Raw genomic sequence first — 17,189 nt, forward strand, 5'->3', positions numbered from 1 at the left:
ATAAAAATAAAATGCTTTTACATCAGAACATCACTAAAACATAGCGCCTCCTCATTCACGTCGCACAGTGCCCCGTTAACAGTCCACATCTTACAAAAACTATCTAAATCTCCTGCTCTCTTGTAAAAACTAAAATCAATAAAGCGTCTGGACTTTATCAACTTTTTGCATAGAACCGTGGGATCGACTTCTGCCCCATCATCAACTTTCCTTTTACGGGACAACCACACACCCATCTTGGCCTGGCTCAAAACAAAGTTTAAAACCCGGCTTTCGCTCTTGATCTGGCCCTTGTGTTTAAAACCATAAATAAAAGAGTGCTTGTGAAAAACTACTTTGCATTGGGTAAAAACCCTATCAACCAAATCAAAAACAGATCGCAAACGCTCGCACTGATAGAAACAATGAAAGACTGTTTCCCTGTGTCCACAGAAGGGGCAGGCATCCTCCACGGCTGGATTTATCGCGGATACAAAGGAGTTCACGGCCACGATGCCGTGGAGGATCCGCCATTGAACATCGCCGTGTTTCTTGACCACTGGGGCCTTGTATAAGGTGCCCCAAGCTGGCTTCAGTTCATCATCTATAACTCTCCTCCAAGGAGCGTCCAAGCATCCGTTAAGTTTACTTTTATGTAAGGTTTTAACCATTGTTCGGTAGAATTGTTTTCCGGGCGCGGCTCCCAAAGAAACTGCTGGATTGTTCTCCAGCAGGGGGCCGCCGCAGTCACCCAAGTCTGGGAGCAGGCCGATGTGGGGGAAGCCGTCCTCTGGGTTCGGAGTTAGGGAACCACTGCCATACAGACTGAGGAGGGAGCGCTCATGTCCAGCCAGTCTTCCTTTCCAGTGGTTCAGCAGCTGTTTAACGACCCTCAAGGAATGTATCCCCAGAATGGAGGCCAGCGGAGCGGGGTCCTCGAGACTGGGACCGGTCAGCTCCACCACTTTGCCAAGCGTTGCGACCCCTGCAGCTTGAAGGGTCTTGGACAGAGTTGCTCCCCCCCAGCTAGGGTAGTCCAGTAGGGTTCCCTGTAGGACAGGTTCTTGCATGAGCCAGTACAGTGAGTCAGGCTGCTCCGCCCGCTGTTTTCTCAGGAAGTTCCAGACTTTGAAAGCACTCCGATAGAAACAAGGCAGAGAAGCTGTGCTTGTGCGAGACAAGTCCATTAAAAACAAACTGAAATCCAGCCCATATAAACGCTGCAGGGTGCATCGGGCTAATGGTCTCCACAGAACATCCTTGGGGCCAGTCAGGAGCCTTTGTATAAACTGGAGTCTGAAAGCAGCGCCCCTGCTGGCCAAATGCACCAAGCCCTGCCCCCCCCTCTTCTTTAGGGAGGAAAAGGATGCTCTGTGGAACCCAGTGCCTCCTGCCCCCCCAATAGAAATCAATTAAAATGCGCTGCAACTCTTCCAGGAGAGAGGCTGGAGGGTCCAAGACCATTAGTTTGTGCCACAAAGAAAACGAGACTAAGTTGTTGACGATGAGGGTTGACGATGAGGGTTCTGCCCCTGTAAGACATTTTTGGCAGCAACCATTTCCACCGTTTTAACCTCCCCCTCATTGTCTCCAACACATTATCCCAGTTTTTCTTTTTGTAGGTCTCATACCCCAAAAAGATGCCCAGATATTTAAAACCCCCAGTTTTCCATTCCGGTTCGCCCGGCAATTTGAGCTTGGTCTTCAGCCCCTCTCCCACCATGAGAGCCTCACTCTTCCCCCAGTTCACTCGCGAAGACGAAATAATATCAAACTCTGTCACAACTTTTTTTAAAGTATCAATGTCCTCTTGTGACTTAGTTAAAACTACGACATCATCGGCATAGGCAGACAGTTTGAAAGACATACAACACTGGGGGATGTACACACCGTTTACATTTTCCCTTAACTTGTGGAGCAGAGGCTCTATGGACAGAGAATAAAGCATCCCCGAGAGAGAGCAGCCCTGCCTCACCCCCCTCCAGATGTCGAAGGGGGCACTCAAGTCAGTGCTGAAACCAAAGGCGCCCATGGTTTGCCACAGGTACTGGTGTTCAACCCTGTCAAAAGCCTTTTCCTGGTCTATGGAAATAAGACCAGTCTCAAGAGCCAATGAATTGCAGAGTTCCAGAAAATCCCGAATTAGATTGACATTGTCACTAATGAGCCTGCCCGGCATGCAATAGGTCTGATCAGGGTGGATGATGGACGACATCACCTCTTGCAGCCTAAGGGCCAGCGCTTTGGACAAGATTTTGTAATGCCAGATGTTCATAAAAACGCGACCTGTGCAGAAACCCCGACCAGGCTGGCCAGCGCCGACTGTTTGGACTTGAGGGAGTCTAAAAGTCCTCGATTTCCTGTAGAAGCAGCTAAAGACTGTAACTCCTCTACCTGTTTCTCCAGACCCCTTACAGTCCGGGTCAACTCACCCGTGGCAAAGCGAGTGAAATTCTGGCACAGTTGTTTGGTCTGAGTTTTCCCGTAATCCCACCATTGCTGGATGATGGGAAAATTTGGTCTGCTCTCTCTGTGGGATAACCAAAAAAACTTAAAAGCTGTTTTAAAAGCCTGGTTATTCAAAAGAGTGGTGTTAAAATGCCAATAGGCGCTATGTAAGCGAATGTTCTGAATAAAAACGGAACAAGAGACAAGAAAATGATCGCTAAAACCAACAGGCCGAATCGAGCACCTTTTAAAAATATTCAAAAGGTGACTAAAACAGTAAAAACGATCAAGTCTGGCGAGGGATAAATAATTCTCATTCCGATGGCTCCATGTGTACTGTCGTGTGTAATGATGAAAAACTCTCCATAGGTCAGACAGCTCGTGGTCTTTAATGAGCTGCCTGAGTCTGTGAGACGACCCAAGGTGTGGCTCAGGATGATTCCTGTCCAGAGCGGGATTTTCAGTGCAATTAAAATCACCGCCTAAAAACATGTAATCACCACGAAGTGCTTTAAGAGCATCACCTAACTTATTCAAAAACGTGATCCTCTCCAACCCTCTGGTTGGAGCATAGGCGTTTAAAAATACTAACTTAACATTTTCATAGAAAGCTATAACTTTTAGTAAAAAACCTGGAAAAATTTCCTCAACACTAAAGGAAGCCGGCAAAAAATTCTGAGCTAATAAAATCCCAACTCCACCACTGGCACTGGAACCATGGCTCAGAATTACCTCCCCCTTAAAATCTATTTTCCATTCGCTGACACTGTCGTCAGTGCTGTGCGTTTCTTGAAGAAACAACACATTTAGTCTATTCAATTCCATCATCTTAAAAAGAGCAGCTCTTTTGAAATCAGCCCGGGCACCATTCACGTTCAAAGTTCCCATATTAAATTCACACATAAATGGAAAAATAAATAGCGACCCATTAGGACAACGCAGCAATGACAAAAAAAACAATAAAAGGAGATTAATCACCAATTCCATCATTGTTCAATTCATCTCTGGCTTTTGTTATGCTCTTTCTGAGTCGATACATTTCTTGGTCGGTGAGCACTTCTCCAATCTTTCGTGAAAGAGGTTTTGCGGACTTAATAAAAAGTCTGAGATCGGGAAAATTCTCTTTTGTTTCTTCAAGAAACCTCCTAATCATTTCGACAGAGTAAGGTACATCGTTGTCATCTTGTGTCAAGTCACATTCACTTTCAGCCGTTTTTCTATTTTTAACTATACCTTTCACAAGCACAGAAAGTTTTCGCTTTTGTGACACTTTCAGTGTGTCATCATCAGACATTGCCTCATCACCCACATCAGCCATGTTTTCATTCACAAAAACATTATCACACGGTCTTAGAATGATGGCGTTTGCACCCCTTTTTTCATTTATCGATTCCTGTATTTCGTTATCGGTTTGTGGCAGTGGCGGGCCTGGCTGCCTGCCGGCAACAGTTTAACTGCGTGCCGGTCCACCACCAAAAAAACACAGACACTAACCACAAAGTTTTTTACAAAAAAACCTACAAGATAAAGAAAAAATGATTACACATAAATTTCAAAAAAAGATGAAAAAAGTACTTAGAAAAAACACCAAAAATCGCTCAAAATTCCGCACTTCTCCCTCTCTCTATCCCTCCCACTCCTCACAGAAAAAGAAGAAGAAGAAAAAGAAGTAATAGTAAGTGGGCCACACATCCTCCATTTTCTATCTAATGTCTAACTGAGAAAAGTTTTGTTTTGTCTGGAAGTCAGACTCAAAGAAAGTTAATGAAACTTCTGTAAATGGCAATTCAATAAATCACAATTCATTATGTGCGATGTATTAACCTCTATAGTTGTCCAAAAATCAACTCATTCATCTTCTGACAACATCGGCTCGAGGTTATCTAGGGTCACCAAGAGGGCCGGGCCGGCGAGCGGGGGTGGCTAGCCGCCGCCCCCCTCCTCCTTCCGCCGAGGCGGTCTGGTTTGAGTCATTGGGTCAGCTCACGTGGTCATTGTGTTATGATGATAGTGTTGTCAGTTGCTTATGCAGTTACTATGTCCATTATAATGATAATGCGATAATGTTGTCAGTTGTTATGCAGTAGCTATGCTACTATATTAGTTAGTCTTCAGTGTTTCCCACGGATTTGAAATCTACTTTGGTGGGTGGACTCCGTTAAGAGGGTGGTGGGGGGCGCTGCCTCCCAATTTGTTTTGGTGGAGTGTGTTTGCCTGCTCTCATTGATCGCTCCCATGCTTCTCACAACTTTACTTTCAAAGCCCAGTTTCAAATACTAGTTGGAGTTCCTTCGTTAATCCTCCCGGAATGATGGCAAGCCTCAACTTTGTTTTCTTGCTTTTTCCCCTTCCGAACCATGGATTCATTGATGTGAAATTATCTCGCGGCTGCTCTATTCCCATGTACAACCGCGTAACTGATAGCTTGCAGTTTAAATTGTGCCTCGTAAGTAGGGCCTCCTGTACCTACTCATAGGCCCCGGGGCTAACCATCAAATATAGGCCCCCCTCCCAAACCCTAACCGAGATGCGCTGTTTATTTTTCCACCATTGACAAACAAATCAGCGCACATATTAAGTGTGTGGGCTGCACATGGCACCCACTCAGCTTGGGGGTTGATTTTTCCTCAAGCGTGCTTGTACCCCTTTGTAGGCTTCAGACATATTGCTGGCATGATCATAGCACTGCCCCCTGCAATTTGCAATATCAACCCCCATCTCTTCTAAAACAATTGTTAGTGACTGGAACAGGCTTTTACCAGTGTGCCTTACTATTGGCAACAATTTTACAAAGCGCTCTGGTGACACAAATCTTAGTATAAATAAGAAATGTCAATACTATTGGAGAAATATTTCACCATTTTCACTTTACCAACAATTTCAGACAGCACTTTTTTTTTACCCATCAGATCGATAAATTCCTCACACACATTTAAAGATAAATATGAGGGTGTTCTACTTCCAGCATTTCCATATTTTTCCATGTGGGATTTAAAAAAAGGGTCAAATTGGCTTAACAGTTTCATACATCCCAAATAGTTACCATTGTGGACATCACCAAATTGGTGGATGCTTCCTCTAGAAACCAGTCCCCACTCTGACAAAAAAAAAGCACAAGACCAGTACTGACATTCATAGTTCAGAATCCACCACACCGTGTTCAGCTGACTCGTTAATAAAAGCTATCATCGCCATTCTTGCTCACGTAATCGTTCATCTGCTTGTTTCCAATCAGAAAATCCTGATGCAGAAAATGCTGATTTAGCTTTATTTTTACCCCGAAAAACTTTGCATGCAAAGCAAAATTTGTTGCCATTTTGAGAGGAATTGCACAGACATTCTCTTTGCACACTTTCCCCATTAGTGTTCGTGTAAAGTGCGTTCTGGAGAAAAAACATCTCTGGTGTTTAAAATTCTAGCCAAGTATGCACGCACCTTGTCTTCGACAACTAAAGGGTGTCCCCCATCCAGCAGGATGTCGTCCGAGTCCGTGTCCCCTCCTACAGCAGCAGCAGGACGAACCGGATCCTCTTGAGGAGTGGCTTCATCTTTGTCGTCCTCTTCCTCCGTCAAATTCCCCAGGCTCTCCTCCCCCGGACTGGCTGGGCGCTGTCGCTGCAGCGGGTGGTGGTGGCCGCGGCAACGGCGGCGGCGGCGGCCTCAGGTGTAGTCGTGGCGGCCCGTTTGCCGATTAGGCATGTCTCACTTCCCCCTTCCCCTGCTCCTTCTTCGCTAAAGCCCGCGTTTTTGCGTCTTAAAAACCCAGTGAGCTTGGGAATTTGGCCCATTAGCTCCTTTTCCTTTTTAACCTTTTTGTTGAGCGCCGCTCTAAAACTTTTTTTTCGGCGACATACCTGTCTGTCCTCGCTCGCCTTTAACTGTATTGGTATCCCCTCTTGGCGGAATGGGCGTGGTTAGAAAATTGGTACAGCAGCGAAGTAACTGACAGAAAGTTGAACAAGTGACACAATAGTCTATGAAACTGTTAAGACCTCTTATTTATAGGCCCTCTCTTGGGACACACTCTATTACGACCACAGCGATGCACAGAATCATCTACGGCCGCAGATTGGTCATATCATGCATGATTGACAGAAAAATCAACAAATTGTCTTTATTTTTATTTTTTTATTTTTTTAATAATGATTCTGATAGGCCCCTGACGACTGTAGGCCCCTGGGATGCAGCCCAGGTAAACCTCTTAGCTTATGCCATTTTCCGGAGTTTCTTAGTCAAACCACTGCTGTTTTGCACAATGCAAATACCGGCAATATTTTGTTATCCATTCCTGCTCGGTCTCGGCCGGTGTTTGAATCGTCTCCGCGGATAGCGCCCGACAGCTGCACGTCGCCAAAAAGGTGGGGTCCAAACGGGGTAGACGAAATGAAGTACAGGAGACAGGAGGTCACACTGAAATTTGACGTTTTATTTCCTCTTTTTATTCACCTTCTCGTTCCATCTCCACATTCGAGTACATACAGCTGCAACTCTCTTCTGCCTTCTCCCCTCCGTCCGCCGCTGTACCTTAATACAAGCCAACAGCCAACTAGCAACAAGCGTGAACCAGCCCACCAATCAGAAACGCGCGTTGACACAGCAAAATTTGCCTCGAGGGTTTTCTTGAAGGAAAACGTCTCCGGAATTCGGTGCACACATAAGAATATTTTAAGACTTTTAAGTGTGCCTTATAGTCTTGAAAACATGGTACATTTTCTAGAACACTTCTTGGACGGTGGCCAGTATTAACATGGCTGCTCTTACTTTAGTGTATTCACTTTTATTTTTATCATATAGGCCCTTTTCCTGTCATAGAATTGTGCATTGCTGTAGCAAGAGTTCTTGAATGACACTACTTCAGTACTTTGAGGTTCCTTAGCCGAGGCTTCTCTCAGCACGTCAGGGTTTATTTCAACTGACTCTTCTGTGCAAGCTTTCCTCCATGTAAGTTTTCTGCTTTCTGTTCTTATTTTGTGTTTTTGTATATAAAGACCATCTATTTCAGAGGTGTCCAAACTTTTTTGTTTAAGGACCTCATACAGAGAAATGACAGGATGCAAAGGGACACTTAAAAGAAATCTACTTAAATGTATTAGGCACACTAAAATTTATCAAGTAAGCATTTATATATATTATATTTTCTAGTTAACTTAATAAATGCACAACAGCCTTCTGTTAATTTTTAAGATTTTGTGGTGGCCATCAGCCTTATATCCCACTAGACTACATCTACCCCTGCACCGAATCCGATCTCCACAATCAGAACCAAAACAAGAGCAAACTGTAGCAAGCTGACCATTTTTAAAACTGTTACTTGAAGGTCATTAATGTGATATCTTCATGAAACTGATTTTGACACAGAGCAGAAAGTGGAAGAACATTTTTTCCTTTTAAAATATAATCATCTCTATTCATCAGTGATTTGAAGATAAATGTTATTTTAGTCATAAATATTGATATGATTTTTATTGCTGATTAATTAGAGACAAATACAAATATATATAAGCAATTTTTTTTGTCATCACACTCTGCCTTACCCCCCCAATTAAATGTTTTTTGTCATGTTACGGGGCACTGAAAAATGAATGCTGGGCCACAAATGGCCCCCGGGCCGTAGTTTGGACACCTTGCTCTGTTTCCAAACTCCCGTGTCTTGTATGCGTTTGGGTCCTAATTCCTCACCTCACGCGACACCTTCATAGAGCAACAAACAATATTTAGTTTCTTGAGTATGTCAAGTCATTGTCTCTAGACAAACAGCCAACAAACAAAACAAAGCAAAACAAAAACCATAACAAGACAATGATAAACGCATTAAAAATAAATGCTATGACTGACAGCTTTATTACATTTTTAAAAACTTACATTTTAGCTGCCTATTTGTTTTGAAAATTGCATTGTGGCGTTGATTTTTGAATGAAAATTTTCAGCCCCACTGAAAACACATATACATACAATTTTTTTCACTTGCCATGACGTCTGTTAGCCAGAGGCTGAGCTGCACTGTATTTGTTTACAAGTGGCTAGAGCGTGAAGCAGGTATCACTCTCTGCTAATTACAAGGCCGCAAATAGCAGAAATCTGCAAGTAATTAATTGACGCACCCCCCAAAAAGGTTTATAAGACGGTGGCAAAGCACTACTTTTGTATTATTATACGGCCTTTGGCCTGAGCACAAAACAGCAAATTGGTGAATCTGCTTATCTAATCTGTTCCGTGTGGGAACTCCATACACCTGTGTACGAATGTATCCAATGCTTTGCTAGCTGAAGGGTCCTGACCCACCAGTAATTCAATGAGTAACAACATAAATGAACTCTACAAAGCAGTAAGGATTAGTTTGAAGAAGTTTATTTTAAAAAGTAAAATAAAGGCACAGCACAGCACACGGACTTTTGGGAGACGCTCCAGTCATTTATCTCCCTATAAAGCCCATTCTCCTACCTTGTCTGTGTAAACACTGCCTAATGATCCTCCTCCAGATGGCTTGTCAACACCATATGAATGTGAGTGTGCGCTGGACAGATTTGAAAAGGATCATTCATCTTCCTGTGACAAAAGAATCAGTCTAGTCAGCACAGCTGTTTATCTGCCACTTCTTTCTCCACGTGTGTGTCGATTAATCCCAACTCTTGCCTCCAACACATGATGTATTCTCGCCCGTTTTGACGTTTCTTCTACTGGATTTCACTTTCACTTTGATCACATGTGATGTTATCTGTAACATTCGCTATACTCTCAATTCTTTTTCTATTACGAAATTTGCGTCAGAGTTGTCTGTTCCTGCTGGCATCTCCTCTGACATCCCTTCTCCATCGTCAGAAGTCACAGTCCTTTCATTGCTGTGTAATAGAGGGTGACATGTTTTGGCAGCTTCTCTGTGTTCTCCTCTCACAGGGAATTACTGTCCTGACCCAATTCCACATGCAGTTAAATCTACATGGCAACAGTTTACGTTGCCAGAGAGGAAGACGTTCGAACTGCAGTTCAGTGCCGTATAGTAAAATCCACACCTCATGTTAATTGCCTTCATTTTCAATGCTTTTTTGAATTAAAATACCAGAAAAATATATATTGTTTTCACACACTGTATGATGGAACGGTGCCATATTCTATAGCTGTCACATTTCTCTGGTTTCTGTGAAACTGCAGAATTTCACACCAATTTTTCACTGTTTGCTGAGGTTGAAGGTGTGTTCTCAAACACAACCCCTGTGTCATTTATGTCAGGACTGACAGAGCTTCTTGTGCTGCATATATTTTTGCATTCTGCAAGCTCCCTCTGTTGAGACCTGAAATTAGAATTTGAAAAAAAAAAAAAAAAACTTCAAGTTAGTAGCTTGTATTTTAAAATTTTCAAATACAAATTTTCATTATATTTACTTTCTTAGCAAAGGTACCATATTTTCTTGGAGGTAGATAAAAAGTGGATTGGCGTCTGCAACACTTGGATCAAAGTTTGCTCAGGTAAGTGTTACAGCCTGGTTGGGCATTGATACGTTTTCAACCCTAATTAGAAGAAATCTGCTGTATGTCATTGCAAGTATTCTTAAAAAATGCAAGCTGACATTTCCTACACTTTTTTTCGAATCTGAAGTAAACTAATATTTACTGATCAGTGATCAACTACACTTACTTAATAATACTTGGCTGATACTGAAGAGTATAACGATTTACAGTAAACTGTTTACTCTTGACTTGTATTGACGTTAGATGGAGTAGCACATCTTATCGTAAACCACCACATGTGTATGACACTAATCTTTAACCTTTTCTGTTTACTCATAGTGAATCTAGAATATAAACTTTGGGGCTCAGCCTCTAATGACAATTTTAAGCAATAAGGACACAAATAAGATAACATTGACAAAACCGTAATAACAAAATACTTTTGGCAAAATAAGTTTGCGATACAGAATTTCTAATTAAAAAATGAATCTGCTGACCATGTTTAATGTGACAAACATAAAATACACATCAAACAAGTCACTTAAGATGTACACAAATTCTGCAAGAAGAGAAAAAAAGCATTTGAAATGGTTGAAGTTAATGTGGAAAGGTGAAAATATTGTCATTACCATTTTGCATTTAAGGATGGGACAACTTTCAAAAATAGTGTGCACAGAAAAGAGAGGCTCTGTCACAAGCATCACGTGAAATGTCATGACCAGAACATTAATAATAAATCAATAAATCAATAACCTGCTAAGCTTGTTTAAAATATAACAAAGGAACAAATTTTTTTTTTTTTAGTCAGTTGGGTTAAAGAATGTTATGTGATTATGAATAGTGTTAATATTAGGTATCACTGTTTTGAAAATAATAGAATAAGGACATTCTGTATAATACTGAAATAGTTACATGATTGTTTCCGCAACCAACCATGACTAACTTTGTCATGAATACTGTATGCCTTTATTTGGAAATTCTATTTCTTTATAATATCAGTACATTTAAACAAAACAATTTTGATGTAAGATTATATAAAGTATGTAATGTTAATATAGCTTGGTAATTTTGTTTTGATTATTTTTGATGGATGAGAAAGAAAGGGATGAAAAGTCAGTTACCAAGTCAAATACACACAAAAATGATGTAACCAATATTCAGGGCTACTTCATAACACAGTAAATATGTTCAAGCATATGATGCATCCAATTACAACTTTCAATATCCAGGTATTACCATATTTATGTTAATCTGCCGAATATGTTGAGTTAATGGCCATGGAAAGTCCCTCTTCTGCAACTGCAATTTTGTTACTGCTTGTAATGCACCTTTTTAAAGCTTTAGCAGACCACTGCTTCAAGAGGAAAAACTCTCAAAAAATTGTAAACACTAGAAACTTGTAACTCAGCTTGTGAACATCTTAGTGGAATATAGGAAAGTTTGTGACAAGGCAAAAACCTGTAGAAAATCAACCAAGTCAACATGACTGCTGGATGTGTAAAGCACAACTGCTTGCTAATTCACACACACAAAAATAAAATAAAAATATGAAGATCTGACTCAGTTACTTGCAGTCTCTCTAAAAAAATTGTGTGTTTTATTATTTGCTAGAGAAGTCGATGAAATTCATTCAACATTTTGAAGGTAGGCCTTACCTTGTAATTTAATATTAAACATTGATTAATAAATATATTTATATAATAATACTAGAAACATTTTGTGTTATTTCAGGTTTGACAAATAAGTAACTTTACTTATGATGATCCACTTTTGGCGACATATTAAACGTAAATGCCTTGCTAGGAGCTATCGTATCCAAACAGCTAAACATTCATAGACAAACTTCACAAACAGGTGTGCAGATAAGTTCTCTATTTATATTGTGAAACTACAAAAAGAAACATAAAATACAATCAATATATCCATACACATGAATTATCATTGACACGAACAAACTTAGCCTATGCTAACAATTTTCAATTGCAAAGGGTGTTAGCGCGCAAGCATTAGCATTAGTGATTAGCATTAGCCTTTGAATTCAACAAAACATCAACTCAAAACAGTGAACATAACAAACGTAACAAAAAAAAAAGGTGCAGTAGTCTGTATAGCATGGGTGGAATGTTGTAGGTTTAAACAGACACTTTAACATATAAGAGTGAACTTTCCTGTGGTTTAGGAAGTGTGTTGCTCTATAGTAACACGCATGCTAAAGAACACACATGCCAAGAAAATGACAGATTGACATATTTCTCTGCCCTTCGTTCGTAGAAGAGATGAAATACGTCAAGTGGTTGATGCTGGCGATGATTTGGATGGTTCAGACTCAAGCTGAGGTCTGTCCTGATGCCTGCAAATGCACCAAGAAGTCTGGGCAAGAAAAGACAGAGGTCAACTGTCATAAGAGAGGTCTTCGCATCTTTCCCTCCAAACTTCCCTCGGATGCTTGGGTCCTCAAATTTGGTAGGCACACTGCGAGTCCTATCAATGTATTACTCAAAGTGTTGTGATGTTATGTAAGAATTAATGTGATAATCCAAATTCTTGGTTCTTAAAAGGTGAAAATGGCATCACAGACCTGCAAGCCAACATTCTGGGATTAGTTCCAAAGATTGAAAGCGTAAACTTGGAACATAATTCTATCAAGTCCATCCACCCTCGTGCTTTCTCTGGTGCAAAGACGCTGGCGCTCCTTAATCTTTATAGCAATCACATAAAAAATCTTCCACCAAGGGGTTTCAAGGTACAAACGATTAGAAAATTTTGTTTAACATTTTTGGAACAGTATCATAATCATTTTAACAATGTTATTTTTTTTAATTTTTTTTTAGTATCTCTTAAACCTTCGCTTCCTCATGTTGGGACAGAACCAGATTGGCACACTCAAGCCAAATATGTTTCTAGGCATGAGGAACTTGTCGGAACTGGATCTTCCGGAAAACGCCCTGACAGTGCTTCCATCCAACTCCTTCAAACCTTTGATTGCTCTCAAGGTCTTAGATCTTTCCCTGAATCGTATCCAAAAGGTGTCTCCAAAGGCCTTCACTGGACTCAGACATCTCATGTTCCTCAACCTGGACAATAACAGGTAGTGGAAAAGAAAACACGCTTCTAATGCTAAACTGGGGATATTCTTGCACTTCAACCGAAAAATAAATATGAAAACCTGAAAAGTTTTGTTAAAATGTCCAAAGAAGCAACATTTTGACTGATCGACAGGATTCACTCCAAAAGTGTTAAGCTATTTCAAGTATCTTAGTCAACAGCAGTGGTAAACTAATGAATCTTTTCACTGAAGTTAAGGATGACAAAGAAGAAGATAAAGCTACCACCACATGATTAAAAACAAACAAGTTTGAATATTTTACTTGATTTATGACTGGAATGGGGTTTGATATTTTTGTATTTAACTTATTTTCCAACTTCTCCCTGTCAACATGATTTAACTAAAATGTGATTTTTTTCCCCTTAAACCAGTCTGAAGATTCTTCCTGCTGGAGTATTCAAGTCGTTGAGCTCCTTGGAGATGCTGGTTCTCGACAACAATCTTCTGCCTACTCTGAGGTCGGCAATGTTTGGTGGACTGGGTGTTTTGCAGGTAATATTTGTGTTTCACATATTTAATGCAAGGGAGTGAGGGGAGCCACTATGAATGGCAGCGAATCAAGCCAGCAGTGTTCACACCCACAACGGTGCCAAAAACATCCGTTTTTAACCCTATAAAGCCTGAACCATGAAATATATGAGAAAAAAATGCAGATTCTTTGTAACTAGAGTATTTAGTGTTTTTTTTAAATAAAAAAACTAATTCTTATGACTTTTGATTTGTGTCATATTTGATACATCAGGTCACAATGCTTTAAATTCATACATTGCATACAAGTGTCAAAAAATAAAAATAAACAGACATATCCAGGGTTAGGAGGGTTACTTTTAAAATGTATTCTGTTACAGTTACAAGTTACTTGCTAAAAAATTTAGTTAGTAATGTAATCCAAGTACCATAATATTAAAGTATCGTAACTTGATTACTTTGGATTACTTTTGGATTACTCCAATACCGAGGATGCTCATGAAGACAATAAAAAATAAATATCACCACAATATATATTCTTAACAATGCGCCCCCGCTATTTGTGGGGGTGATAGGGACTTGGGTAGCCTACAAATAGCAAAAATCCTTGTGTAATTAAAAAGCATGTAGGCTATTGATTGATTGATTGATTGATTGATTGAAGGCCATATGCTGTTTTCGAACTGTCACTGAAAGCAACCAAACTCCACAGTTTAGACGGACGGACGGACGGACGGATGGAAGGGCGGGCGGGCGGGCGGGCGTATAGATAGATAGATAGATAGATAGATAGATAGATAGATAGATAGATAGATAGATAGATAGATAGATAGATAGATAGATAGATAGATAGATAGATAGATAGATAGATAGATAGATAGATAGATTGATTGATTGATCCAATGAGTATGACGATGCGTAACATCAACTTTAAAATTAACTTTTATCCCAGTCACAAGTTTAGCCGTGTTTATGTTGTGTATAATGTTTAAATAGTGAATTGGTGGGAGAAAGATTTGTTTGGAAGGTACAACTCACATTCTGGCTTTAGGCTAGCGGGCTAGCTAGCAAGAAGCTACGGCGCGTAGCATGCTGCTGGACTCTCAGCTCAAACTTTTGCTCCTTCAGCAAGACGAGTAAGTGAATACCGTTTGCCATTTCCTCTTCCTATTCAGGATTTTTTTCCTTTTAATTATTACCAAAAAAAACTTCCTTACACTTAAATGTTTTTAAAGTTTGCTGTCAAATGTTTTAACATTGTCAATGTATGTTCTTTTAGTACATTTTGTAGCCTATTTTTTTTTCTCTCTTCTTGGCTTCGTAATGTTGTTAAATGCTGTGTTTGTTGATTATTATAGATGTTGTATTTCCTTGTGTAAAGCACATTAAGTTGCCTTGTGTATGAAATGTACTATACAATTAAACTTGCCTTGCCTTGTCTTGCCTAATAAGTATAGGTGTGTCTCCTTTCTCAATTGGGCCGATCTTGCAAGGTCGCTGGAAAAGCCATCAGCTTGGGGATACTGCCCTCTAATGGATTATCTATGCAATGTGTCATGATTATATACATCAAAGTTTAAATGAGGAAAAAAACATTATATGAAATATGATATAATATATATATTATATGAAATAGAGGTCTCAAAATGTCTTGTAATTAATATGGATACATTTAATTGGCTCAGTGGTTGAGTAGTAGCCTCCCATCCGTGAAGTTGTGGGTTCGATCCTGGTGACCATGTCGAAGTGTCCTTGAGCAAGACACTGAACGACCCCGAACCGATTTACTCCCAATGGACCTGGCAGTGCCTTGTGTGGCAGCAGTCGGCCATTGGTGTGTGAATGGGTGAATGTAAGGCTTAACCCTATAAAGCCAAACGTATCATGTTAAATACAAGACATTTTGAGCCCTCTATTTCATGAGTATAATATTTTTTCCCCATGAAAACCCTGATGTATATGATCTGACACATGCATTGCATGGATAATCCATAAGAGGGCAGTATCACCCAGCTGATGGCTTTTCCGGTGACTTTGCAAGATCGCCCTAATTGAGAAAGGAGACACCTGTACTTATTAATAGTGGGAAATGTTCTTTCTGATTTTTGGAAATACTAATATGTTTTTACATTCAGGCTTTATAGAGTTAAATTGTAAAGTGCCATATGGTGTAGTTAATGTATAAAAAGCTATGTAAAAAGCAGTCCATTTACCATGAAATGTTTGGCATTATAGGGTTAACTGCGCCAAGCTTCAAAATACCAAAACCCAATCTTGCCCGCCTCCGCATAGATTTAGACTGTATCGCACCAGACTTGCACTGGGCACGAGTGCCAAAGTGTTTTAGCATGCTTCTTTGTTTCTTAGCACACCTTCTTTTGAATTATTGGGAAAACAAACAAACAAACAAACAAACAAACAAACAAACAAACAAACAAACAAAACAAACAAACAAACAAACAAACAAACAAAACAAACAAACAAACAAACAAACAAACAAACAAACAAACAAAACAAAACACCAAAACAAATAAAACATGAAGCATGCTCAAAATATTTTTTTGATGCTTGCTGTGCTGGAATTGTCTGGTGTAAGTTTTAAAAGACTTGCTCTATATTCCAACCGATTTTAGGGGCATTTAATTTACAATAAGCGAGTTCACTAGCAAAAAAATAACACGCTCAATTCTACAACAGGAACTCTACTTGAGAAACAACCATCTGGATCACCTGCCATCTGATGTGTTCAAGGACATGCCTAAGCTTTCTCAACTGGCTCTCAGTGGAAACCACCTAAAGGCAGTGGACGGAAACATTTTGGCCCAAATTCCTTGTAAGTGACTCCCAATTTATGGCTACTTTGCAACAGTGTTGTCAAAAACGCTCACTAATGTTCTCTCTCTTTCAAACCTCACCTAGCACTGAAGAAGTTGCACCTGCATGACAATCCTTGGCTGTGCGACTGCAATATTGTCCCCTTGGTGCAGTGGATGAAAGACACAAACGTAACCTTGTCACCAAGGGAGGCATTGAAGTGTGCGAGTCCGCTTGAGCTAAAAAAGAAGTCCTTGAGCAGCCTCCAAGAATCGACGCTTCTTTGCCATTGGTAAGCCAGATAGAAGATGGAAACTACGACCCAACAAATGATTTCTTTCTCCCACTTTTGAGGGGAAGATTTTGCGTTTAATTCACGTCCGTCATTTTTAAATACAGTTTTAAGTCATTTGAAGAAGTCATCATATTATATTCATCTAACAGGAAGATGTCTCTCATTCAGGTAACACTCAGATTATTATTATAATCTTACATTGCTTGTCATATAAAGTAGTAGTTTCGCAGTTTTGGAATATGACATATTACTTGCAGAGGGATTACATTAATCCAATTTCAAGACGAGTGGTTTCTGTAATCTTTTTAAATAACATTAGAGGAAAGTGTGGTATAAAGGCAATAAGATTGTGGTAGGAACAGCGACAATTTAAACGGAAAGATGAGATCGTCTGCGATATCTTAAAATAATTGAAAATCAGAAGTTCCAAAATAGATTGAGGATTTTTTTTTCAGTGTATAACAATGCCAGTATCACACCAGAGCCATCAAGAATGTACCAGAAGAACATACTGTATATGGGTGGTGAAAATTAGACTGTAAATGCTATAATCAGCAGCGTATTTGTGCTATTATGTTTGTGCTATTATTATTTTTGTGTCAACTTCATGTATCCATCTGTTTTTTGAACATT

General features: G+C 39.9%; 1 protein-coding gene across 1 annotated transcript; it reads left to right on the forward strand.

The window, feature by feature from the left end:
• The first annotated feature begins 12,149 nt into the window (after positions 1–12,149).
• LOC147158284 (uncharacterized) lies at positions 12,150–16,690 on the forward strand. Its single transcript, XM_086061656.1, has 6 exons — positions 12,150–12,336; positions 12,432–12,616; positions 12,705–12,961; positions 13,351–13,471; positions 16,145–16,280; positions 16,367–16,690. The coding sequence occupies exons 1-6, from the start codon at positions 12,150–12,152 to the stop codon at positions 16,555–16,557; spliced, it is 1,077 nt and encodes a 358-aa protein (XP_085917782.1). The 3' UTR covers positions 16,558–16,690.
• Positions 16,691–17,189: the final 499 nt, after the last annotated feature.

The sequence above is a fragment of the Leptonotus elevatus genome, chromosome 18, assembly GCF_054856555.1.
Source record: "Leptonotus elevatus isolate MCC_2025b chromosome 18, RoL_Lele_1.0, whole genome shotgun sequence".
Classification (NCBI taxonomy): domain Eukaryota; kingdom Metazoa; phylum Chordata; class Actinopteri; order Syngnathiformes; family Syngnathidae; genus Leptonotus; species Leptonotus elevatus.